The sequence below is a fragment of the Castanea sativa genome, chromosome 9 (assembly GCF_040712315.1).
Source record: "Castanea sativa cultivar Marrone di Chiusa Pesio chromosome 9, ASM4071231v1".
Taxonomy (NCBI): Eukaryota; Viridiplantae; Streptophyta; class Magnoliopsida; order Fagales; family Fagaceae; genus Castanea; species Castanea sativa.
The window spans coordinates 1,511,025-1,535,638 of NC_134021.1; the positions used below are offsets into that span (position 1 = coordinate 1,511,025).

At 35.2% G+C, this 24,614-nt stretch overlaps 3 protein-coding genes across 3 annotated transcripts; all 3 read right to left on the bottom strand.

The window, feature by feature from the left end:
- Positions 1-1,108: 1,108 nt before the first annotated feature.
- LOC142611014 (uncharacterized) lies at positions 1,109-4,869 on the bottom strand. Its single transcript, XM_075783006.1, has 3 exons — positions 4,724-4,869; positions 3,212-3,564; positions 1,109-3,127 (listed from the first exon to the last, which is right to left on the bottom strand). The coding sequence occupies exons 2-3, from the start codon at positions 3,556-3,558 to the stop codon at positions 1,114-1,116; spliced, it is 2,361 nt and encodes a 786-aa protein (XP_075639121.1). The 5' UTR covers positions 3,559-3,564; positions 4,724-4,869; the 3' UTR covers positions 1,109-1,113.
- A 3,704-nt stretch (positions 4,870-8,573) lies between these two features.
- On the bottom strand, positions 8,574-11,608 carry LOC142609469 (uncharacterized). The gene has a single exon (XM_075781054.1). The coding sequence runs from the start codon at positions 11,487-11,489 to the stop codon at positions 9,171-9,173; it is 2,319 nt and encodes a 772-aa protein (XP_075637169.1). The 5' UTR covers positions 11,490-11,608; the 3' UTR covers positions 8,574-9,170.
- A 7,447-nt stretch (positions 11,609-19,055) lies between these two features.
- Positions 19,056-21,293, bottom strand: LOC142609650 (actin-depolymerizing factor 2). The gene is made up of 3 exons (XM_075781291.1): positions 21,040-21,293; positions 19,697-19,962; positions 19,056-19,613 (listed from the first exon to the last, which is right to left on the bottom strand). The coding sequence occupies exons 1-3, from the start codon at positions 21,040-21,042 to the stop codon at positions 19,463-19,465; spliced, it is 420 nt and encodes a 139-aa protein (XP_075637406.1). The 5' UTR covers positions 21,043-21,293; the 3' UTR covers positions 19,056-19,462.
- Between the last annotated feature and the right edge of the window lie 3,321 nt (positions 21,294-24,614).

Genomic DNA, 24,614 nt, shown 5'->3' on the forward strand with positions numbered 1-24,614 from the left:
ATATTTTAAGTAAACCAAGATGCTTATCTGAGATAAAAGATACATCAAGATGAGGTAGTTTTGAAGACATTTTAAATGACACATGTCACAACAATAAAAGGACATGACTCACAATGATGTGCATCCTTAATTTTTGGATCTAAATTCTATATAAAATTAGTCACTAATTTTAAAATACACGTGAACATTAATCAGAATTAACAAATGAAAAGGTAAAATTAGATAACTTGTAGAAAATAACCTACCTAATTATAATTTGATAATAAAAGATCGCGCCTAATTTAATTAGAGAAGATTAAACATGATTTAATAAAGTGATTTTAATTAATTTAAACTAGCATAATTTAGCATTATTTGTAACTATAAAAACCAAATTAGAAATACATTTTAGAATGATGGCGTGGAAAATTTTGGATTTTTAAATTAGTTAATATTGCAATGGTTGGAAAAAGCTTCCAAAAAGTTTTGAAATAAAGGTAAAATTAAGGTACGGTTCATTTATTCCTTAAATTTACCTATATATAAAATGTTTCTAATATATAAGTAACATACATTCATAGTATTACACAGAAGCATAATAAATCCAAATTGAGTTTGTTTATATTTTATAATTTTAGATGCATGAATTTGCATATAAGCATAATTGATACAAATTTGAATGATGCTTGGTATGAAATTGGAGCGCACATTCTACCAAAAAAGAAATTTGAGCGCACTTAAATATCAAAAGACATTTGGTCTCAAATTATAGCCAATTTAAAAAACACTTGGTACAAAATTGAGATGCAATTAGAATCTAATTTGGATTATTGAGCTTCCTTTTTAATATATTATACATATATGATTTGAAATAGGTTTATATGCATATCAAATTAAGTATTTATATAAGAAAATAAAAATTGGGAAATCACTTTATTATTCACAAAAAAATGCATTTGTGACCTTTCACTAAAAGTTTCAATATAATAAAAAACGCAAATTTTTAGAAAAATGTAATTATGCCATAGGCATTCTACTAGACTAATGCAGGTATATGGAGAGAATTATGCAATAATCTACTCAACTTAAAAAGGGAGAGAAAATGATGCCAATAGTTAGAAGCATTCAATTTGATTACTCTTGCAATGTGCTTTTACAAGTTTTCCGATTGTGGCCACTTTTATTACAACGAGAACAGCATGTTGATTTCTTGAACTTGATTTGCGATATTTGCTTCAATTGTGACTCGGTTTGCCCTTTGTGTGAAAACCCAGGTTGTGGTCCTTTGCTATCAGTAGGCTGAAGTTCAAGCTGCAGATTATCCCTTACGATAGGCATATCATGGGTTGAAAAATCAGGCATCACCTGTGTGTATAAAGTCTGCTGAGTGTCTCTATGATACCACTTCTCAACAAACTCGTACACATCACGATTTGCATGTTGAAGTGCACTACATGCATGTAGACAAGGGATTCCTGTCATCTGCCATTCAAGGCATGTGCAATCCATTCTTGACAAGTCCACCTCAAACTTATAGCTTTGCAGTTCAAACTCAAATACAAACTCAGACACTTGGCTGCCCACTAGACTCTGTGCTTTAGACATATTCTCTCTTATTTTCTGTTCAATTTTGTAGCCGACTGGACTTTTCCAAGTCATAACATCCCTTTGCCTACCAAGTAGCAAATTCGACAACTTGCATTGATGCGCTTTCATAAATTCTAAAATTGGCTTTTGACACTCCTTCCACATCCATGAATAAAACACATCTGTTTCATCAGCATTCAACTTGTCCCATCGCTTTCTTTTAAATAGTGCATTAGCCCAATGCTCTGGGTGATTGGCCATAACCCACTCATGCATTTCCTTACAATATCGACGCTGGGTAACTAAGGCCTTCTCATATTCTGAACCTAATCTTGCAAAAGCAATATCATCCAAAAGTTGAAGTGCAGTTTGCTCCCAATTGGATTGCAATTGGAAGTAAGAGCTGAAACTTTGCTTTAGGCGGCGATAACAGTAAGAATGAGTTTCAAAACCAAACACCTCATTGAGCCTATTTAGCAGGCTTTGATTTCTGTCCGATATTATTGCAATCTCACGCTTACCGACAATCAACTTAAGTTTCTCAAAGAACCATGACCAATCAGCATCATTATCTGTAGCTACTATCCAATAAGCTACTGGATATATTCCATCATTTGCATCCAACGCAGTCACAGACCATAAAGTACCTCTAAATGGTATACTTAAATGATAGTCATCTATAAATAGTAGTGGCCTACATCCAAGCTGAAATCCTCGAATTGAACAACCATAAGCAACAAACAACTGCCTAAATTGATTATCTTCAGTTGATGACCATGTAGCAATTGACCCTGGCATTACATCCATTATATGTTGGCACATCGATGGTATTAACTTGTATGCAGCGTTCACCATTCCATGAATCAAATGTTCCTTTCTAGATGAGTGGAAATAAGTCGATGGTACAGAAAGGTCACCTAGGAAATCCATGCAAGTTTGTCTAGATACATGATCTGGACTTTCTTTCATATTCTCTTTAATCATTTCTGCAACCAACCTAGTTTTCAATGAAGGCTTCAAATTGGTTTGACCTTGTACCAAGTGTTCATGCTTATCAATTAATGTATTTACTCTAATTAAGTTAGTGTTTCTCACGCCATAAGCTGTCACTTTCCATGGGCACCCATCAACTGCACACCTCACAAGTATTTTTTTGGAAGTATTTCTTTTAAACTTGTATTTAAAGCATTTTGCAACAGAATACTTGTATAAAGCTAGACGGAAAGCAGCAGGACTCTGAAATTGCTGACCTCCTCCAATTAGCTCTCTTTCCCACTCATTAAGCAAAAGTGGTGATTTCTCACTAATTGTGCACTGCACTGACACTGGTTGAGCTCTATGGGCATAGTTATCATCAGCATCAGTATGCTGCTCATCACCATGCTGGTCCGAAGTTAAATGGTTCTCTGTGTCAGAGCACCTGGCTAAATCTCTATCAGCATACTCAGCTTCATCATGTTGATCTTGGCTCTCAGTGTTGGAGGACCTGACTGGATCTCTATCAGCATACTCAACTTCAGCATCCTGATCTGATGTCAATGGGCTCTCTTTGTTAGATGACCTAAAAATAAAATGTTTTTCCAAATTCAAGTCAGATAGACAAAATTGACATACATGGAAAAATCAATACAACAAATTAATATACCTGTTGCTTATAAGTGCAGGGTTTGCAGCTTCCGCTGCTTCAACCACATATACATATCCAACACCCTCATTGAAATATAACAACTTATTCAAGCCATTCTGATCTTTGAGGGGCAACAGACATGATTTGTCAAATTTAACTGAGTATTGAAATAACTTTCCAGTAGGATTTATACAAAGTTGTTCACATATCTCACCAACAAATGTTTCATATGCGGTGTCTTGATCAATCACTAAGCCATCTACCAAACCACCTTTATATAAAACAGATCTATCTTTCTTCACCACTAGCTCTCCCCCAAAATGACAGTAGCAAAATAAAGTCTTTTCCACTCTTTGCAGCACCATGCTGTTCTGGTTAACATAAACATACTTAGCTATGTTAATCACACGTTCACATGTGTGTCAAAAACAACGAAAGAAAAGAATAACTCACATTATCACATTAGATTAGGAACTACGTTACTTCACAACCAAGACACCCTCAAAACAAGCATTATAGAAAACAGGATAACGAACAAAAAAATAAGTTGAACAGTAAGACTTATGAGCCTTTTCCTTGTAACTATTGAGAAGGATACAAGGGCAAATGATCACAGAGGAGCCTGAAGATGAGAATAACAAAAGTCACTAATTCCAATGCTGGCACTTCATGTTTTCATAACGCCAATTCTGGTAGCTTGAGATTACTTTAATATTTATAAAGTTAGTTAATTTTGTATTGAAAAAATATCCACAACTAACCAATGAGCTCTAGCTTTTGTGGCACCTCCTCCAGTGTAAGATGAAGGGTGAGGACAAGGCTTCAAGACCCATCAGCTACATAATTTACCAATCATAATTAAATTAATCAAGCCAAAGATTACATAAATAAACTAATCACACACAAGGAAGTCAAGAACTCCTAATGATTTCAAAAATGCATGTTAAAAATATGTGGTCAAATGATTAAATTTACCATATCCCAATAACTTAACCTTTAGAACAATCGAAAATTTAGAGTTCGATCACTGTCTTCTCCGTTCTGCCTCACATTTAAAATCTCACGTATTAAGTGTCACCTTTAAAAGGGAGTTTGAGCTCCACAAGTGAGGGGAGTGTTAAAAGGGAGTTTAAGCTTGCAGACAATCAGTAATTTAACAAAAGTCCCCCAAAAAAATACAGTTGACATTTGCAATGTGAAAAAAATTCTGGAATCCTTTTTATATCAGCCACTATTAAATTGAAAAAACATACAAGTTTACCAACCAAACACCCCCAAAAAAATGTATGCTTTGTAGTATTCACCTCTGATATTTACTTTGTATTAGTAACAGTGTTAAGAACATATATTCAAAGCGTTTTGCAGTAACAATGACACTAATTTTGAAAGACTCTGCTTAAAGAGAGATGATGCAAAGCTTTCCTAGCATAAAACCAACGTAAATTCGTAAATACCCATATCAAAAATATCATTAAAAAAAAAACATCCTAAGACATGAATGGTGTTTTCAGCATTCATTTGAGGGTTTACCTGCTCGAAATCCGAAAGGAAATGTCAAGAAACTACAATGGCGACTGTGTTGTAAAAAAAAAGTAATGGTGATTGGCGCTCGGTGAGTTTTTTACTATTAGAAAGGAACAATATTGGGGTTTAATCTAATCGTAATTTTTTTTTTTTTTTTTTTTTTTTTTTTTTTTTTTTTTTTTTGTTTGTATTTCGGCGTTCTGTGTGTCAGGGAGTATTTGGAAAAAAATAGGTCAAAGAAAACTATATATAGGTTAATGAAAAACCTTATCGTTCGAGGGGAGGGAAAAAGAATAAAATGGAATTTATTTGGGAGTTTAAATGGATAGAATAGAAAATTTATTTTATTGGAAGTTTAAGTGAGAGGACTCGGAAAATAGAACGGGCAGGAGAGATTTAAGGAAATACGTATTTTTTTTTATTTCCTCAAAACCTCAAATTTTCACTAAAACTCTAAAAACACTCTTACATATATTTAGTCTTTTATTTTAAAACGGAAAAAACTTATATACAGTACTTTAATGTCTCCTTTTTAGATTTTCTTCTTAAAATTATGTTATGTGTCAACTTAACTAAAAAATATGCATCTATCTTATGAGAAAAAAATCACATGACAAAATCTCAAGATGAGAATTTAAAAAATAACACAAAAGTATTGTAACTAAGTCTTACCCTTTTAAAATTAGGGTCTAATAATAATATTATGATTAATGATTCAATTTATTTTCCTTTACATAACTCCTAAATAGGATTAACTCTCACTCCTTTATTCTAAAACTTCCAAACAAGGATTAATAATTCTATTTGATTCATTTATTTTTCATTACTTAAATACATTTTATTCAATTAAATTCTATTTCATTTATTCTCAAAAAAAAAAAAATCTATTTCATTCCTCTTTGATTTATTCATTCCATTTGTTGATACTCATTTTTTTACGCTACGGGCCGGAAAATAAAGTTCCAAGCCCACTAAAAAAAAGCAAGGAAGAAAGGGCCTAAAAAACCTAGTACTAGACCCCGTCCTAACCAAGCTAGCTAAGTAACCAAAGAAAAGGGTTTGCTGCAATATATCTTTGGATGAGGAAAAGCAAAAATAGAGAGAGAGAGAGAAAGAGAGACAGAGAGTAGCTCTCATTAAGAAGCCCACTGGAAAAGCAAACATAGGCTCAAGAGATGGCCCAAACATGCTAAAGAAAATAAAAAGGCCCACAAAAAGGGCTTCTGCAATTTATTCATTCCATTTGTGGCTTGGTGGATGGGAGGGAGTCTTTGGTTTTTGGTATTCTGTCGTGGTTCCTTCAGAAAAAATACTTGCTGGGAAGTGTTTTGATCGAATGGATGGAGAACATGGTGGACCACAAGGTGCATGGTTTAAAAAATCTTAAGATTGAACCTTGGTTAAATAAGATAATTAATTTCCATCAATTACTCTCTACGAATCCTCCTTTGGAAAGAAGTGTTGCTGTGATCTGAGAGTTTGTATTTTATTATTTGTTTGGGGTGTTTGTTTTGCTATTGATTGGTTCAGCGGAGCCAATTCTACAGGACATATCAAGCCCAATTCCAGCTGGGCCTATTTTGCAAAATGAACCAGGCCTAATTCTGAACCCCATAAGCCTTTGTTCAAGAAGTGTCCACAAATATCCGACACTTGTTTTTTGACAAAAAAAAGGCCCCTACACCATTCAATTTCATTCTAAAGTGTTATAGTAAAACTTATATTTCAGAGATTGTTTTATTTGAAAGATATATTGCATGTATATGATACATGAGATACCATCTCGTTGTTACAAGAATTTGAAGAATTAGAGTTTTGATCACATGGTCTCTAAGAGCATCTTCAATACGTTCTTCGATCCGTGGGTAATTTGATGATTGGGAAATAAAAGATTTGAAACTGACATTTTTATTGAACATACTAGGAATTACAAGTTGATTTAGAAGACCATTCGCAGTGCTTTTATAAATTCTTAAATTCTTATCTTATGTCCTTCAAAGGATAAATTTTGAACAATAGAATTTATCTTCTTTTTTTTTTTCTTTTTTTTTTTTTTTTGAGAAACTTAGCATTCCACATTCTAGCAGATCTGTTTGGATATCGCTTATTATTGAAAATTAAAAACTGAAAACAATGTAGCAAAATAATTTTTAAATGTGTAAATAATACCGTAGGACCTAGTTTTAAAGTTGTTTTTGTTGAAAAAGATACTTGTTTTTGAAGTTGTTTTTGTTGAAAAAAGTACTCGTGAGTCCCATAAATAGTACATGAAACCTACAAAAAAAAATATGTGAGCTAAAAAATATGTAAAATACGCTTTCCAAACTCACACTAAACGAAGGAGAATAGAAAAATGATAATGGGGAAAATGGAATAGAGCAAGGGTGCCAATCTCTGATACAACCGCAATTTTTGCGGGTAGTAAATACGGGAGGAAGAGTACCTAACGTGCATGAGTAAAGATAATAACCAAAGACAGACATTGGAGGTTGAGTATTCTATTCAAATTGTTTATTTTGATAAGTACATTCTGTTCAAATTTACTAGAACACGTTGCTTGAAAGATTTCATTTTCGTCCTTTAAGATCAATATTATATAAAACATAAACTTTTATTGACCAATTTACAGCTTATGGCTTTTGTCTTTGACCCATGACTCAAAACGGTGAGAGATGGAGAAAGTTGGTTCAGGGTTCAGGTAACTCTTTGCCATGTATTTTAATCTCCTTCTCGTTTACATGTGCTATTGTGTATGGACATGAATTGTACTGCACACATTCCCAGGAGAGTGCAAATCTTGAATCGGTACAAACCTTTTTTTCCAATTTATTTTATTTGAATTCATGCTCTCTTTTACTTTCCTAATTAACATGTCATTTTTTTATTTACTTTTACTAATGTTATTTTTGACATTCCTCAATATTTTTCCGTTCTCTCAAGTCTCAACTTGGATCAATTAACTTTTTCTTATACTTGCTCTCTTTTTAACATGACCAAACTATCTCAAGCGGCTCTCTCTCATCTTTAGACTACCCCTATCTTTAAGTGGATTCCCTTATTTCAAATCTTATCTTTCCATATATTCCTCCTAATCAGGGGCGGAACTAGGATTTTTTGTTTGGAGGGCCAAATTCTGGTATTAATATATTAGTTTCGAGTCAAAATAAACCATCATACACATGTGTGTAAATGTACATTCACAAATATAAACATTAATATTTTAATTTTTGATATTAGAGTAGGTCATTATTTATAAATGTATTGTATATAAAATTAACAACTTTCAAATATATATACTCGCAAGATAATTTTTTAAGAGAACTTATCATCTTTTAAACTCAAATGAGTATACAAAAACTATCTAGTTTGATATTAAACATATACAAAAAAACGAATTAGAGAAAACAAAAACCACCTTGTCTCTAATTTCTATAACTACCTAGACCAATTGACAAATTTTATTAGTTTTTAAGAGCATTATTGGACTAACTCAACTTCTATTTTTGTGGGAAGATATTTTAAGTTTTAATACTTCTACATAATATAAAATACTTTTTCAAAATTTGGGGGGGGGGGGGAAGGCATGGCCCCCCAAAGCTATGCTATAGCTCCGCCCCTGCCGCTAATCATCTTAATTTTCTCATTTCTACTATACTCATGTTATGATACATGACTCAAAATAAAAGAAGAGCAGAGATTTAAAAAATTTGACCATTCTTTGGCACTCAGCCAAAAGATTCCAAAATGGGTGCAAATCTCACACACACACACACACACACACACACACACGAATATATATTAAATTCGTGGAAGCTGACCAACAGAACAGCAAACGGTGATAAATAAACCAAACCCGTAAAAAAGTAAATAACAAATTATGCATTGAAGAGAAGGGAGTAATGCCTAAGACATACTACATGCTACTCGATCAAGCTTGCCAAATTCGTTCTTTTTTAATATTTATGTCTAATTTACATATAAACATCCTCATGGGTATAACTGGAAGCTTGAACCTGTTGATAGGCAATGTTTTTGTGCCAATCCACAAGTTGACCCTACAGCCTGAATGCATTCATACATTATTACAAGAAACTCAGGGCCAGAAACAATGGTATTCGTTCTGAAATGGTATACGCACCAACTTAATACAACGACAATTTCTGATTTTTTCTTCTGCAAATGTTGACACTGAAGTTGCAAGAAAAGTCTTTTTTCAGATGAATATGTAGGAGGGAGTCTCCTCCATGAGGCCAACCAAAGAGAACCAACATTAGTATTATATTAACTCAACCCCTTACAAGTCCAGCATGTCATCCTCTAAAATCATTATCTTCATTACCTTTGCACAGCATCACCTACTGGACTGAAGGTAATCCAAAATTTTCAAATTAGAAACCAGGAAACATGGCCTCTATCCTCCTAGCAACTAGCGCGAAGCATTTTAATTGCATCTTCACCTGTAAGCTTTTCTGGGATTTCGGCTATCTAAGATATCACCAAGAGTGGCCAAGGCATCTTGAAATTTACGGATTTTGAGAAACCCCCTTATCATGGAAACTTCACCGTCTGAGAAGCCTGCTTTCTCCATGATCATATCAACAAGTTTGATTAGGGTGTCTTCCATGGCTAAAGCGCAAAGTCCTTCAGCCAGCAAAATGAATGATGAAAATTGTGGAACAAATCCTTTCTCCATCATCTCAACCGCGAAATCAACAGCTTCTCCAATTGGTCCTCCACCATTGCAAAGCCCACGAAAAACAATTTTATATGTAACGGCATCAGGAGGATCACCCTTCTCCATCATTTCTCTAAAAAGCATCATGCCTTCTTTTGCTCTCTTTCGCTTAAATAGTGCTTGAATTACAGGATTATAAGCCGGTGGACTCGGGACCATTCCTTTCATCTGAACAGTTCTGAGGAGCCTACTTGCAACCTCAATTCTACCTGCCTTGCACAAGCCCCCAATAAGAGTCCCATAAGTGACAATGTCTGGTTCACACCCATTTGAAGTCATACTTTGAACAATATCTGCTGCCTTCTTTATATCACCATCTCTGCAGAAGAATGTGAGCAGGGAATTGTATGTGAACTTGTCAGGTTTCAATCCTTCCATTATCATCTGATCCATAAGCTGAGAAGCCTCTTCCATCCTCCTGCTCTTACAAAGACCATCAATAAGGCTGTTGTAGGTCACTGAATTTCTTGAAACCCCTAGGAGTTCCATCTGATCAAAAATTTCCTCCGCATCCTCAATTCTCTTGTTTTTGCAAAACCCATCTATCAAAGTATTGTATATAAAAACATTCCGTGAGCAGCCACTTGACTCCATCTCTTTCAGCAAGCTCAGAGCTTTCTCAAGTTTCCCTCTAGAACAGAGGCTGTCAATCAAAATATTGTAAGTAAATTCATCAGGTTGACACCCTTTCTTCTTCATCTCCTCAAATAGCTCCATTGCCATTCTATGATTACTAGTCAAACAGAGTCCTTGAATCAGAGTATTAAACGTACAAACATCAGGTAAAATTCCCTTGCTTGTAAGAACACGAATAAGTTCAGTGGCCTCTTCAACTCGGTTCTCCTTACACAAGGTGCTAATTAGAGTGTTATAAGTGATAGTGTTAGGGGAACAATCCCTCAAAACCATCTGATTAAGAACTTCCTTTGCCTCTTCAACTTCACCCAATTTACACAACCCAGAAATCAAAGAGTTGTACGTAAATATATCCGGATCAAACCCTTCCTGCAGCATTACATCCATAACCTCTAAAGCATGTTTGACATGTCCCGCCCGGCACAAACCATTAACCAAAGTGTTGAACGTAAACTGATCAGGACGGAAGCCCTCATTTGACATCTCCTGAACAAAACTCAACGCTTCCTCAATCCTACCCTCTTTGCATAACCCATTAATCAAAACATTAACTGTCACACTGGTACATGGGCAACCAACTTCTACCATTTGTTCTCTAATTCTCAATGCACCACTAATATTACCTTCCTCGATATACCCTTGCATTAGCGTGGTGAACGTTTTCTCATCCGGTGACAAACCATAGTTTGGCATCTCTTCCATCATCAAAATGGCCGGCCTAATTTGATGAGCTTTACAAAGAGCCTTTATCAATACATTGAAAGTGGAAACATCTGGCTTAATCCCTCTACTAACCATACTCGAATGCATGGTTTCAACTAGTTTAAGCTTATTACCATCAACAAGAACATTCAACAAGAAGTTACAAAAATGCGTGTCAAGTTTTAAGCCAAACTCATTCTCCATCATTTCCACAACACCAACAACTTCATCATATAATTCAAACTCAGCGTAGCTCGTGATAAAAATCAAGAAAGTACCTGTACCAATCTCACACCCTGCGAGTTTCATTTCTTCCAAGACACTTCTCATCGATTCGAAAGACCCCACCTTTCCAAGCTTACGAAGAATCTCCTCGTATATGGCCGAACTGGGTGTGAAGCTGGACTGCTTCGAGGCCCATTCGAATATGCGAAGGGCTGAAGACTCGTCGGTTTGGCGGCGAAGGGTGTCAAGGAGTTGCTTTGGGGTGAAATCTGAAGGGAGCTGAGAGAGAGTAGCGGGTGGAGTTGAATTGGAGAGTGGAGAAGGGGCTGTGACTTGGTCATGGTGTTGTGTGGAGGCGAAGGAGATGAAGGAATTGGAGGTGGGTTTGTGAGAGAATGAGAGCGGCGGTGGATGGTAGTTTATGGAATGTGGGAGAGACAAAGGGTAGCATTTTAGATAGGAAGAGAAAGCCATTTGGGCAATTTCACAAACATGTAAGGTGCAGAGAGTTGAGTGGCAACTGGCGAATGAGGTGAGAGTAGATAGGAAATTGGCAGAGAAGACTTTACAATGTGATACGATAGAGTTTTGGGTTTAGCAGTTTTCATAACGACCCACCGTTTTCATAGAGGAAATGCAAACTTATATTTTGTCGTTTATTTATTATATTTTTTTAAAGGTGGATGTTATTATTATTATTTTGATAGATATAATATGTAGGGACATAGTTTGTACCTAAAGAGGAAATTGAATGGCCCAAAGAGCCCAATATAATGAATTTGTAAAGAATGAGTTTGAAATCTAGGTTCTAATAAGCTTATATACCAATTGTAGTGGGTCAAGACGACACTAGAATAAAGATGAAGCAATTTTATATAAGAAAAATAGTCCTCGGACTGAGTCCGAGGAGGCTAGTTCTTCTACAGATCTCACTTAATGACATATTACAAATAATGTTTTTAAGTCTACAATATTTTTTTCTCCTCCTTCCCCGATCCTCTTATCCTAAGGGTCTCCTCTCCCTTTTATACTATCCTTCCTTCTCTCTCGACCCTTCACGTATGGATCAGATTGTTGGTCTGGATATTTATCCCATCAGCACCTTCCTGAAGCCTTTGGAAGTAGCTGTAAGGCTGAACACTGTTGCCCAGGTATCACTTCCTTATTAATGCGGCTAGAGAGTTAGGTGCAGTGTATTCAATGCGGTGGTAGCAACTTTCTCTTAGATATTTCATAATTTTTGTTTGTCCTGTGCTCTTACGATGTATATCCTTACCTACAGGAATCTCCTAGAACGTTGCTTCTGAGTGGTAGACCGCACCTTCTGACATTTGCTTCATTCAGCCGAAGAGACATCTCTCCTCGGACCTCTCCTCAGACCATTGTAACTTGACTTCTTTCATTATTTATCAAAGTTGATCTCCCTAACGACGTTTATCTCATCCTCGGACAATTAGGCGTCCTCGGACCAGGCCCCTGACCCAATATACACTACTAGGCTTATTCTCCCTACATAATAATATTTTTATTTTAACTTATGGCATTCGTTCTATGATAATTGCTCTTTATCATCATCATCTGGGCAAGGCACCAATAAGTTTTAGTATAGGCAAGCTTCAACGAAAAGAAATGTTATTAATTAAGTTAAATTTATCATTCAACAAGAAGAAATTTTATTAATTAAGTTAACTGGGACCTACACCAAAGATAAAGAATCCAATGCTAGCATTCCCGTAACAAACAATTAAGGAAGGTCAAGCTTTTGAGCCACACACAATCTTGAAGATGATCAAATCTCTTGTAATTGATTTTTTTTTTCTCTTGACCCTACAAAACAAGCAAGCATCGTCAAACCATCAATCTAATTGGTTGGAAACCCCTCCTATGGGTTTCTTCAAGCTCGACATCGAGCAGGGCTATTGCTGATGGCCTCATCAGAAATTGCAAAGGAGCATGGATGAGGGTTAATTTTTTTTTTTTTTTTTCTATTAAAGTATTGGTCTCACCCACTCCATGGTGATAGAGCTTTAGGGACTTCGAGATGGACTTGCCCTTGCAAACAACCTCAATATCCGCAAGCTACTTATAAAGATAGATGCAAAATGTGTTATTAGCATGCTCACATCGTATAGCCCATGATTGATGCCTCTGACCCTTGTAGTGCCCTAATTTTTTACTACAGGTCTCTGGTTCAGCTTTTTGATGAAGCTTACATCCATCGTGAAGGGGAATAGTGCACAAAAATTTTAGCAAAGGAAGGAAACAATTCTGGTGATATTTTTGTAATGTACTATAATCCCTTTCCTTGTATTTTGTACTGGCTTTTAGTTGATGTTCGGGGTGTTATGTGACCTAGGTTGTAGTTGTACTACTTAACTTAGTTCTAATCTACTTTCCCTTTTCACCCAAAAAAAAAAAAAAAAAAAACCCCAATGCTGCCACTAAACTCCAAAACTTTTGACATTTTTTTTTAATAATAATTTTGTGATTAGCTCGATATATAAATAAAAGACATCACTATTTTTAGAAAGAAAATGAAAAAAAATAATTATTGTCGTATATTTATAAACGACTCATGTCTTTAGTACAATTATGATTGATATTATAGGGATATTGGGCCCAGTAATTTATAAAGGATGGCCCAAAAAATCTCTTGGGCTAAAAACTCAATCCGAAAACATCAAATGAGCTAGAGGTACATGAATGTACCTCGTAAAGAAAAGGCTAGGTGAAGATGTGATAACGTGTGAACAAATTATGTCCGAGTAAAGCTTTGTCCTCGAATAGTAAAGTCGAGGTCATAGGAAGAGAGGTTTAATATCCCTAGGGTATGTTATAGAAATTCCTATGGCTACGGGAAGACACGGTACACGTGGAGGACAATAGGAATAGCGGTGGGATATCTAAGGTAAAGCTACTACCACCGCCCATACATTAAAGACTCTGCAATTGATATACTGACTACATTAATGGAGAAATGGGACCTGAACATGAGGTTTGGAACTTGGTCCCTGATCCTAGAGGACTTAAGGGAAATTTGATGGGACAAGTATCTAAAACCAGCGTTATAACCATGAGGTGGAAGATGAGAATGGAAGAAAGAGGAAGTATAAATAAGAGAAAATACCTTCGGAAGAGGGGAGGCTTTTCTTTAAGAAGAGAAAGAATAGTATAAACCATTGTAATCGACCTTAAGAAGCAAGATTATAAACTATCCTCGGATTGTATCCGATGAGGAGCTTTCATTCATATTATTCATATAACTCTTTATTTGTGCCATTGGGCCCAAAGCCTTTTCTTTCTTTGTTGTTTAAACCACCTTCGAAATCTAAATATCAAGCACACTCTCTACAAATTTATTGTAAAAAGGCCTTTCAAGCCCTTTCCCTTTGGATTGTGGATCGGGAGTTTGAATTGTGTCCTTACAGATATGTTGGACATTAAACTTTAGTTTGGGAAATTTATTATGCCCTATCGATCAAATTCTCATAAATGTAATGTTTGGAAATTTGGATGTCTGGCAATATAGTTACTTATGTTTTGTTTGATTAAGAATATGGTAAGAATTACTTTTTAGAAAGAAAAAATATATATCTTCTTAAGAATCTTATTGCATATTGGGGAAAAGCAAGTTTGGAAACTAAGAAGAAACAACAACAACAACAACATCTAAGGATGGGCGATCTGCCACAATATCAATGAGTGCCTTTTCTTTTTCTAGCCTGAAGGACTACTTTTTCATTTTGTTCTTCTTGTCAGCCCTTTCCTTTCTCAGAAATTTATAAAACAACTCCTTTTTCTCAAAAATCACAAACACAACCAATTGAATGGTCCCTCACAAAACCACCAGGTTTGACTAGGTCTAGATGGGTCACTTGTAGAAATGGTTTAATTAAATACCCAAACCAACTGCCGAATTGAAAACTATATTTTAAAACGATAGGTAAAAGGCAAATTTTGGGATCCAAATGGATCATCACGGACCATAGGCTTTCCACTAGCTACATTGTGTTTTTAGTTTTGAGTGAGCTTTTTTTGGGGGGAGGGGGCAGGTGGTTTGGGGGGGGGGGGGGGTGGAGGAGGAGACATGGGGCTAAGGTGTCAAGAGATGACAACTAAATTACTAGCCATGTAACATAAGGTAGGGTGATCCATGGGTTGCGTTGGATTAAGTTTGGGCTTAACCTGCATCCGACCTAACCTAATTGAGTAGAGCAGCCCTCAACCTGTTGCTGATCAAGATGATGAATGGATCAGTTTCTTCAAGTGGGTTGGATAGCCTTAATATTGTAAGCAAAGAAACAGACCAAAAAAATTAACAAAATGACTAAATTGTTACCTTTTAGATATTTTGAAAAATCAAAATTGTATTTGTTTTAATAAAAAAAATTGGACTTTGCGCCAAAAAATTAACAATTTTTTTTTTATTATCATAAAATTTTATTTTTAAACACCAAAAGTATACTTTACATTTATTCCCCTTTTTGTCCACTCCTTTTCTTTTTCTTTTTCTTTTTTCAAACTTCATCCTCTCCACCCACTTCCCACCCCACATTGGCCTCTCAATGACAACGATGTCATTCCCTACCGACAACCCCAATGGCTTCACCATCTTGCTCCCTAGCCCATAGGGCTAGATTGTGGATGAACTCATCATTAGGCCCCTCATATCGCATCGCTGCCCGAACCATGTTCATCATCAGCACATGGTGGTTTTTTTTTTTTTGAATGTGATGGTTTTTGGTATTTAAGCAAATAAGGAATGGGTATTGAAGTAGTATGGATCTCAATCGGCAGTGGGTTTGTGCCACTTGTTTGGGTCTTGTGTGGGATGGTTTGGGGTTTATGGAGGCGAGGACTTTTAGCAAGATGGCATCTAAATTACTAGTCATGTAACAAAAGCTAGGGCGATCCATGGGTTGCGTCGAATCTAGTTTGGGCTTAACTTGCATCCGACCCAACCTGATCGAGTATAGCAGCCCTCAACTTGTCGCTGATCAAGATGATGAATGGATCGGGCAAATTAGACCTCCAATGAGTGGTGGGCGTGTCAGTCGAAGTCAAAGATTTAGGAAATGATGAGAAAACCATAGGAATTCGGTGAGATTTCACTAATTCCAACGAAAATCTCACCGGATTCATTGCTAGATTTGGTAGAAATCTCACCGGATTAGATGAAATTTTGCTAGATCCGGTCGAAATCTCGTCATATCTAGCTAAGATCTCGCAAGATCTAGAAATTTTCACCGAAAATTGCTTAGTAAGTCCATCGGTTCAGGTTTTTTGGGTTTTAGGGAAAAGAACCTAAAGCGACCTATTGGAGTCAAAATCTGGAGGAAAGACCCGCCACTGACTGTCGAAATAGTCAGGTCAGCCAATGGTCGACTCAAATCTAGTCGATTTCTTCGAGTGGATTGGATAGCCTTAGTATTGTAAGCAAAGAAACAGACCAAAAAAATTAACAAAATGACTAAATTGTTACCTTTTAGATATTTTGAAAAATCAAACTTGTATATTTTTGTAATAAAAAAAATTGGACTGTGTGCCAAAAAATTGACAATTTTATTTTTATTATCGCAAAATTTTATTTTTAAACACCAAAAGTATACTTTACATTTATTCCCCTTTTTGTCCACTCCTTTTTCTTTTTCTTTTTTCAAACTTCTTCCTCTCCACCCACTTCCCACCCCACATTGGCCTCTCAATGACAACAATGCCATTCCCTGCCGACAACCCCAATGGCTTCACCATCTTGATCCCTAGCCCATAGGGCTAGATTGTGGATGAACTCATCATTAGGCCCCTCATATCGCATCGCTGCCCAAATCATGTTCATCATCAGCACATGGTGGTTTTTTTTTTTTTTTGAATGTGATGGTTTTTGGTATTTAAGCAAATAAGGAATAGGTATTGAAGTAGTATGGATCTCAATCGGCAGTGGGTTTGTGCCACTTGTGTTGTGTGGGATGGTTTGGGGTTTATGGAGGCGGTGGCTTTTAGCGAGGATGCCCAGTGAGTATGAAATCTCTAGTTAGGTACAGCCGTAAAGGCACAGAGTATCCCTACTTAGATCAAGTAGTGAGACACCTAAACTCAACTAATAACAATGTACAAAAGTAGGAAAAATAAAATGGACAAAAGCACATGAGAAAGAATAAAGACAATATACGATGTATGGCATAGAGTCATGAAAACTCATGAAAATTAGGCACATTGCCAAGCTTACATTAAAATTTGTGGTGGGGGATGAGAGTCATATTTCCTTGCAGCATGATAACTGGCACCTAGAAATTCTCTTCGCCAAGTATGGGCATGTAGTCATCTATGACTCGACTAGTTCTTTAGATGCTTAAGTGTCAAGCAATCTCAAGAATGAAGATTGGTGCTGGAAACCAGCTCGTTCTAAAGATTTAGTGTCAATTCAAAGTAGAATTAAGTCTTATGCTTTTGGAGGGGGGGGGAGAGGAGGGGAGGAGATCAAGTAGCATGCAATATTTCAAAATTTAAAGGCTTTAACTGCACCCAAACCTAGAATGCAATTAGAACCAAGCTACCAGTCCTGAATTGGTGGAGGTTGGTCTGGTTCAAGCTTCCAACGTATGCATTTAGATGCAAGCTGGACTTCAAGAACAGTTTGACTACTAGAGACAGATTGATCCAATGGAGATCCAAAGGTGAGTCATGCTGTGTTTTTTGCACAGCCTATAGTAAGGGTAGGTTTATTTTTTGAATGTTCCTTTACAAAGGAGATTGTGGGCTGGTGCCTGAGTTTAGTTGGGAAGATTTAGTATGCTGGGTGGTCATAAACTGAAAGGTAGTAGTTTGAAAGAAACAAATATATTTGCTTGCTGAGCTGCATATTCTAACATTTGGATACATAGATATTCTAGAATTCATCAAGGTCACTCTAAAACTAAGGAAGAGGTGTTGCAATCCATAAGATGGGATGTGAAGGCTCGTGTGATGGCTAATGGGGGGGACTCTATGACTTTATCTTAAACAGAGTCCTCTACTGCAAGTGGGGTCTGCAATTATTTGTTCTAAAAATAGCTATTTTGACTATACTTGATTTTGTACTTTTTTTTTTTGTTTTTGTTTTGAAACGAAACAGAGAGACAGAGGGACACAATGTGGGGGGGGGGGGGGGGGGCCTTGACTGAGTTGTGAGAATTTACTTGATTTTGTACTTGAGAGTTCAATACGAAGTTGTACTAATAGGGACTTTGACTTGTTGCTATGAGTGCTGTAGGTTGGGTTTTTTTTTATTGAAATTAGTCTGATTCATTAAAGAAGAAGAAAACGAAACAATACTAGTAGTGCAACACAACGCAAACTGCAAGGAGGGGCTAAAGGATAGGCTCCGACTAAGGGAAACAATAGGTGAATAAGTTAGTCATCCTAGCCTGGTCTACATCAACAACATTTTCCTATTAAAGTTGACTCCAAATATAGGGTGGTAACATTTTTCCTATTTAAAGTTGACCGCGTAAATAGAGCGTACACATTAGGACACAAAAAAGCTTCTCCATCATTTAGGAATCAACAATAATACGGATGCCCATCCAAAAAAAAAAAAATACTACAGCCACACTCATTTTCACAACTTGTTGACTTATACTGACTTTAAATGATTAACTAAAAGTAGTGAGTCTATATAAATAAGAGTGGGCTAAAAATGTTTACTACTAACAGTACCGCACATCAACATATTGTAAAATTAGATGTGCAATTAAATTTGTCCCTAAAATTATTCTTTAGGAATTATAGGTATTTGAACAATTAACACAAACAAAGGCTCCTAATAATTCAGTAAGATACTAGGGATGAAGCTGTCATTGACTTTAAAATTCTCAAAGAGCGAAAAGTAAGCAAATCTGTTCCGCAGCCCGCAATAACTAAAAAGAATATTTATTTAAGTAGAAATTAGAAATAGTTTTTAAAAAATATATTAAAAAAAAATTTGCAAAAACAGATATCAGTTCTCTTGATACATTTTAACATTTATCTATGTAAAACAAAACAAACCAATAAATCAGCAAATTTGAAGATTTAAAATCATTCGCCTTTAGCATTCCAAAGTTAAATGACAGGAATCATATCAAAACTTGAAATGAACTCTAAAGGTGTTGTCTAACCCCCACGAACAGTTACATATTAGCTAGTAGGAATAAGACTATGAAAGGCCACTCGACAGTACATAGGTTCTATAGATAACAAATCACATGATATTTCAGAAACCAGCGATACTTGTTTACACAAGACCAGACCCGCCCGGAAGGCAGGAGGTGGTAAACACTTGTCCAAGATGAATAAAAGACTCCACGGAAAAACTTGGAAATTAAGACCATAATTAGCCAAGTTTACCATTTCACAAACTATAAACAATTCACTTAAGTAAAGAAGGGATGAAGGGAGGAACTCCCTGTCGCAAGGGCTACAATTTGTATTCAGCAGGCACGGCTCTTAATGACATCAAGACCCATCTCAGTTGGATCGGTTGCTTGCAACTCAATCTGAATTCCATCAAGCTCTCTCTTAAATCTATCCTTGGAGCTTGCATAAATCATCTTGCTTCTAACCCTTGCCGTATCAGGAGACCTTCATAGAACAGGAAAGGAATTAGAACATACAACCACCAAGAACATGGTATCAAAGATCAAGTAAAGACGGATCATAGTTACCACGCAATGAAGAAAATCCTGCTCTTTTGGCAATTCTCTTCAGTGACAAAATCAAAATCATAGACAGCATAACGACACTCCTCAGCAGGAAGGCTTGCAGTGAAATCCTCATAACTTTGGTTTGGCTCACCAACCTTCTCCACAACAACTTGCTTTTGCTTCTCCTCAATCTTGTAAACAATGAAGCGATAGGTCCTTTTTGCCTTAAGCTCCAAAAACTTCAGCTTGCAGTCATCATGCACTGCCATACCCGAAGCTGCGTTGGCCTGAGGAATTGCACGCGCACATCATAGAGATAAAATACTTGACATAATTCTGTAACTCGGTAAGACCCACATAAGATACGCGGAATACTGACATAACTAGCATTCCAAAATATTGGAAACATTGAGAAAATAAATTCTATTACCCTACATTTGATCGCTGAAATGACACAGAAAGAAAGATAATAGACATGAACGAGATCACGATGATTAAAGAGATTCTAGTCTAATTTGATCCATCTTGTAAATCAGTGTAAAATTCTAACAAACTAATCCATAGCCGACCCCAAAATTTTGAGACTACGGCTTTGTTGTTGAAAAATTCTAACAAACCAAATTCGGCTTTCTTTATCCTCTTAACATATCTGCTTAAGGTAGATAGTGCCCGTTTGGTTACTGCGTTCCGGTTCGGCTCAAAACTGAAAGCATATTCATATTATAGAAATATGAAATTCAAATCAAACAAGCATACACTTCCATAATTAAGTTACACGCAATGCAAAGTCAGAACAGTCCGCTTTCAAAGGATAACGCACATTCACTACATCCAAAACCAGCACACACACATACACAAAAAAAAAATATCTAGAGTAAAAAAGAAAACCTAAACAGAAAGCACAGCAAAGCAAGATCCATTGGTGATCCATTGACTAAGGACAGTAGATCCAAATAATTTACAATCACTCGAATTTTGAGAGAAATCATTGATCAGAAACTTTCAACAAAAAAAAAAAAAAAAATTATAGTCCGCTACAGAAATCGCGAATCGTGTACTAAACATCGGAACGAAAATCAGATCTGCTAGCAAACGAAGTACAGCAAAACAGTTAAGGAGATACAAATCCACATAGATTTCTAGAACTCTAGTCAATTTTTAGTTCAAACAATCAGATCGAGCACAGATCAAACACCGACTTCTTCAACAATAACAACAATTTTTTTTTTTTTCAAAAAACGAAGATCCGTTTGGCTGCTGAGAAACCGCGAGAAAATAAAAGAAAATTTTGAGTACGATCGGAACAGTAAAGTCAGAACCCTAAGATAAAAGAACTAAACAGAGAGTAAAAAAGAGAGACTGACCATTTTGTTTGTTCGGCTTCTTCTTTCTTTTTTGTTATTGTTGCAGTTGATAGTTGAGAAGAAGAGAAGATATAAGAAATTGAGAGAGAGAGAGAGAAATAGAGAATCGTCCGATGACGAAGGCTATGGGTTTGGGTTTGAGTTTGAGTGTTCACCTTGATATCTGGTTGCTTATATAAGTTGAATATTGAAATGCCCTTTTTTTTAGTAGATTTTTAGAGGTGTCTTTCTCTCTCTCTCTCTCTCTGGTGGGCAAGGATTAGAAGTTAAAGTATCGGTCGTGGTATACCGTATACGACTACGATTACGACTGAGGGGTGTGAGGAAAACCGTTTACCCAATGGCGTGGCGCCACGTTTTAGTACATTTATACGCGAGAATGAATTTTTTACGGGTCGGCTCGTTCTGGACTCTTGAGTGAAGTGAGACTCGGCTAAAGATCAATGCTCACTATACGACGTCGCTTGCCTTGAGTTTTTTTTTTTTTTTTGGATAAAGACTCAAGACATTAGGGGTGTTTGGTAGAGTAGTTTGAGTGTTTTTGATATACGTGTGGGTGAAAAAGTGTATAATATTGTTTAAAATGTGAATTATTATGTTAAAACTCACGTGCCAAATAGACCCTGGGTTTGTTTGGATATCGCTTATTTTGCTGAAAATTGAAAACTTATTACTGAAAAACTAACAAAATAATTTATAAACTAGCTGATTTTTTGGGCCAAAAGTACCGTAGTTTCAACTAAATAATAATGTGAATAGTACAAAATAATTCATATGTGTTTTCCATCTTTTTGTGGGGTTGTAAACAGTAACATGGGACCTAGGTAATTTTCAGCCAATCGCGCAAAACATAGACGCAAAACTCTATCCAAACACTCACTTAGTTAATTTTTTGTGTGAACGGAAATCAAATATCAAATATCAAATATCTTATTTGATGATAAGAAATTTTATCAGCTTAACTAATGGGAACTCACTCTTGAGTTTTTCTTTTGAACAATAATCTAGATACAAAATTTATCATTGTAAGTCGATAAATTGTAATTAAAGACATATCAATTTTATATGGGCTTATCAAAGACACTACTTTTTAAAAATAATCCAATCACAATAGGTCACATGAGCAATTATTAAATAAAAATTGTATTGCTAGATTTATTGCTCTCTTTTGAAAGTGATTTTCTTGACAAATAAAATAATAAAACAAAGGGAAAAAAAAGCATTTTAGTAATAAGCAATTTTAAGATCAATGCATCTAATTTAAGCACGAACCATCCAGTAGAAAGAATTTTTCTTCAAACTAATTTTAAGGCTTCCTCCAATCTATTATGTGGAAATTCAAATTAGTGTCTGCATGTAATATTATTATTTACATAACGTTCATATGATTTAATACATGTATATTGTTTTATGAACCACCATGTTAAATTTTTTATAATTTTAATGTGTTTTTTCCATCAATATTCTATAATATTTTATGATGAACCTCATTTTCAATAGAAAAGATAACTTTAATTTAATAATTATAAATAATTGTATTAAGACAAGAGGGGGGAAACAGCCCAGACCCATCTCTACCTTTTAGGCAAAAAATTAAATCAAAAAGATTAGAGATGATTATAGATCCATCTCAATTACAAAATGTTGCCCAAGAAGCAATGTTATGGGCCAAAAAGGTTAACTTCCTAGAAACTTAACAAAGTTCCCAACAAGAAAGGGATCTTAAAAAGACATTTACATTTGACAAAACAAAGACTTGAAAATTAGGTAGAGGGCATACTGAAGTTTATAGAGTCTCAATAACATTTTTTTTGTAGATATGTTAAGAGATAATGTTATGAATTATAACAAATTGATTATAATATTTGATGTTGAAGTAATATTAACATGCACACATAAAAGATATCCAATTGAAGTAAATCCAACTGAAAATTATCTTGAGGCAAAATTATATTTGTTTACTCAACAACAATACTTTTTTTTTTTTTAATTTTAAGAATAACTCAATAGCAATCTCATAAGACATAAATTGAGTTATTTAATAATATCTAACTTTGGGTTATTGCAGTTTTTTTTTATTAATTTTAAAGTGTGATTATTGCGGTCCTTTTCTTTTATTATTATCTTAGATGAAGGAAATAAATAATAATATATACTAATATTCCGTTGTGAGTAAGACAATTTTTAGATTAGTAAACTTTGATTTTTTTTTTTTAATGAATAACAGAATAAATTTGATTCTTAATTATATTATCCTGGTGTTTTCAATAGCAATCAATCCTAGCTATTGGGGGAAGAACATAAAAAATAAAAAATAAAAACACACAGAGCAAAATCCTTTAAGAACTATCCAAAGTTGGGAAGCCGCATAAGGGCTGGCTTGGCGAGTTCAGCTGTGTACATGTACAATGGCACAGACAGATATTTGGTAGTCGTTGACATTGTATGTTTGGTAGTGTAAAATTTGAATACTTCCCTCAAAACCAAACCATTTCTCTCCACTTTAAATATAAGGAACATAATAACACTTGGCTTGGGTCCATCAAGATTCTCTTTCTGCGTCAACCCAACGCTACCACCGATATTTAAACTTAAAATTAATATTGCAAGCACATTCTTCCATATGATCAACTAAATTTTAATGGCTGTATCAAACTACAGGTGTTTCCAATAATTGAATTCTATGAAAAGTGATTCAGCAACCAAAAAAGAAAAAAAAAGAAGAAGAATTATATCAAAAGTGGGTGAAAATAGGGATGGTAACAAGACAGGCTGGGGTCGGATCAAGGGTGCCTCATTCTCGTCTCATCTATTTTTCGAAGCAAGAAAACTTGTTTAGGAAATATTAGGGCAAATTACATTGGAGACGGATTGGAGATAATTTATTATCCCTAATGAGGTGGCTTCAATATTGATAAGGTATAAATGAAATTGAAAACGAAGAAACAATTTTAAGAGTGCTAAGAGGGAGAGGAAGTAAGTGTTTTTGAATTGCAATTGAACTTGAAAAATATTATTTTTGTCCTTAAACTTAAAAAAAGTTTGTTTTTTGTCCCTAAAATTTTTAGAAAATTTTTCAATAATACAAAGGCAAAAATAGGACAAAAAAATAATTATAATAGTTTAGGATTAAAAAAAAAAGGTTTTAAATTTTAAGGATAAATATAACATTTTCAATAGATTAGGGACAAAAAAAAAATGTAAGGCAAACTTTAGAGATGAAAACAATATTTTGGCATCAAAACATATATATTCGAGGTGGGACAGGTGAGCAAAGCCGCCCCTTCCCTATAACCTCTTCGGGTGGCAGTGCGAGACAAGCGGGTGGGAAATAGGAAAATAAAAAAGATAATTTATTCATTATTGGACAACAAAATAATTAAGAGAAAATTCTACCAAAAAATGCCATTGGCTACATAGTACATCCTTTTATCTTTTATCACGTAAGCAAGGTATTTAGTAAGAGATACTCCATTTTTCAATAGTAAATGGTTTAGAGCTTGTTTGGGTCAAAAAAAATAATCACTCATCACTCAGTTTTCATCACCCATCACTCATCACTCATAATTCATTAC

Coding starts and splice junctions, on each gene's coding strand:
- LOC142609650 (XM_075781291.1), bottom strand. Junction 19,614..19,696: donor AGGATTTTCTTCATTGCGTG/GTAACTATGATC, acceptor TGTTCTATGAAG/GTCTCCTGATACGGCAAGGG.
- LOC142611014 (XM_075783006.1), bottom strand. CDS start 3,558: ATGGTGCTGCAAAGAGTGGAAAAGACTTTATTTTGCTACTGTCATTTT. Junction 3,128..3,211: donor CCTGCACTTATAAGCAACAG/GTATATTAATTT, acceptor TTTTATTTTTAG/GTCATCTAACAAAGAGAGCC.
- LOC142609469 (XM_075781054.1), bottom strand. CDS start 11,489: ATGGCTTTCTCTTCCTATCTAAAATGCTACCCTTTGTCTCTCCCACAT.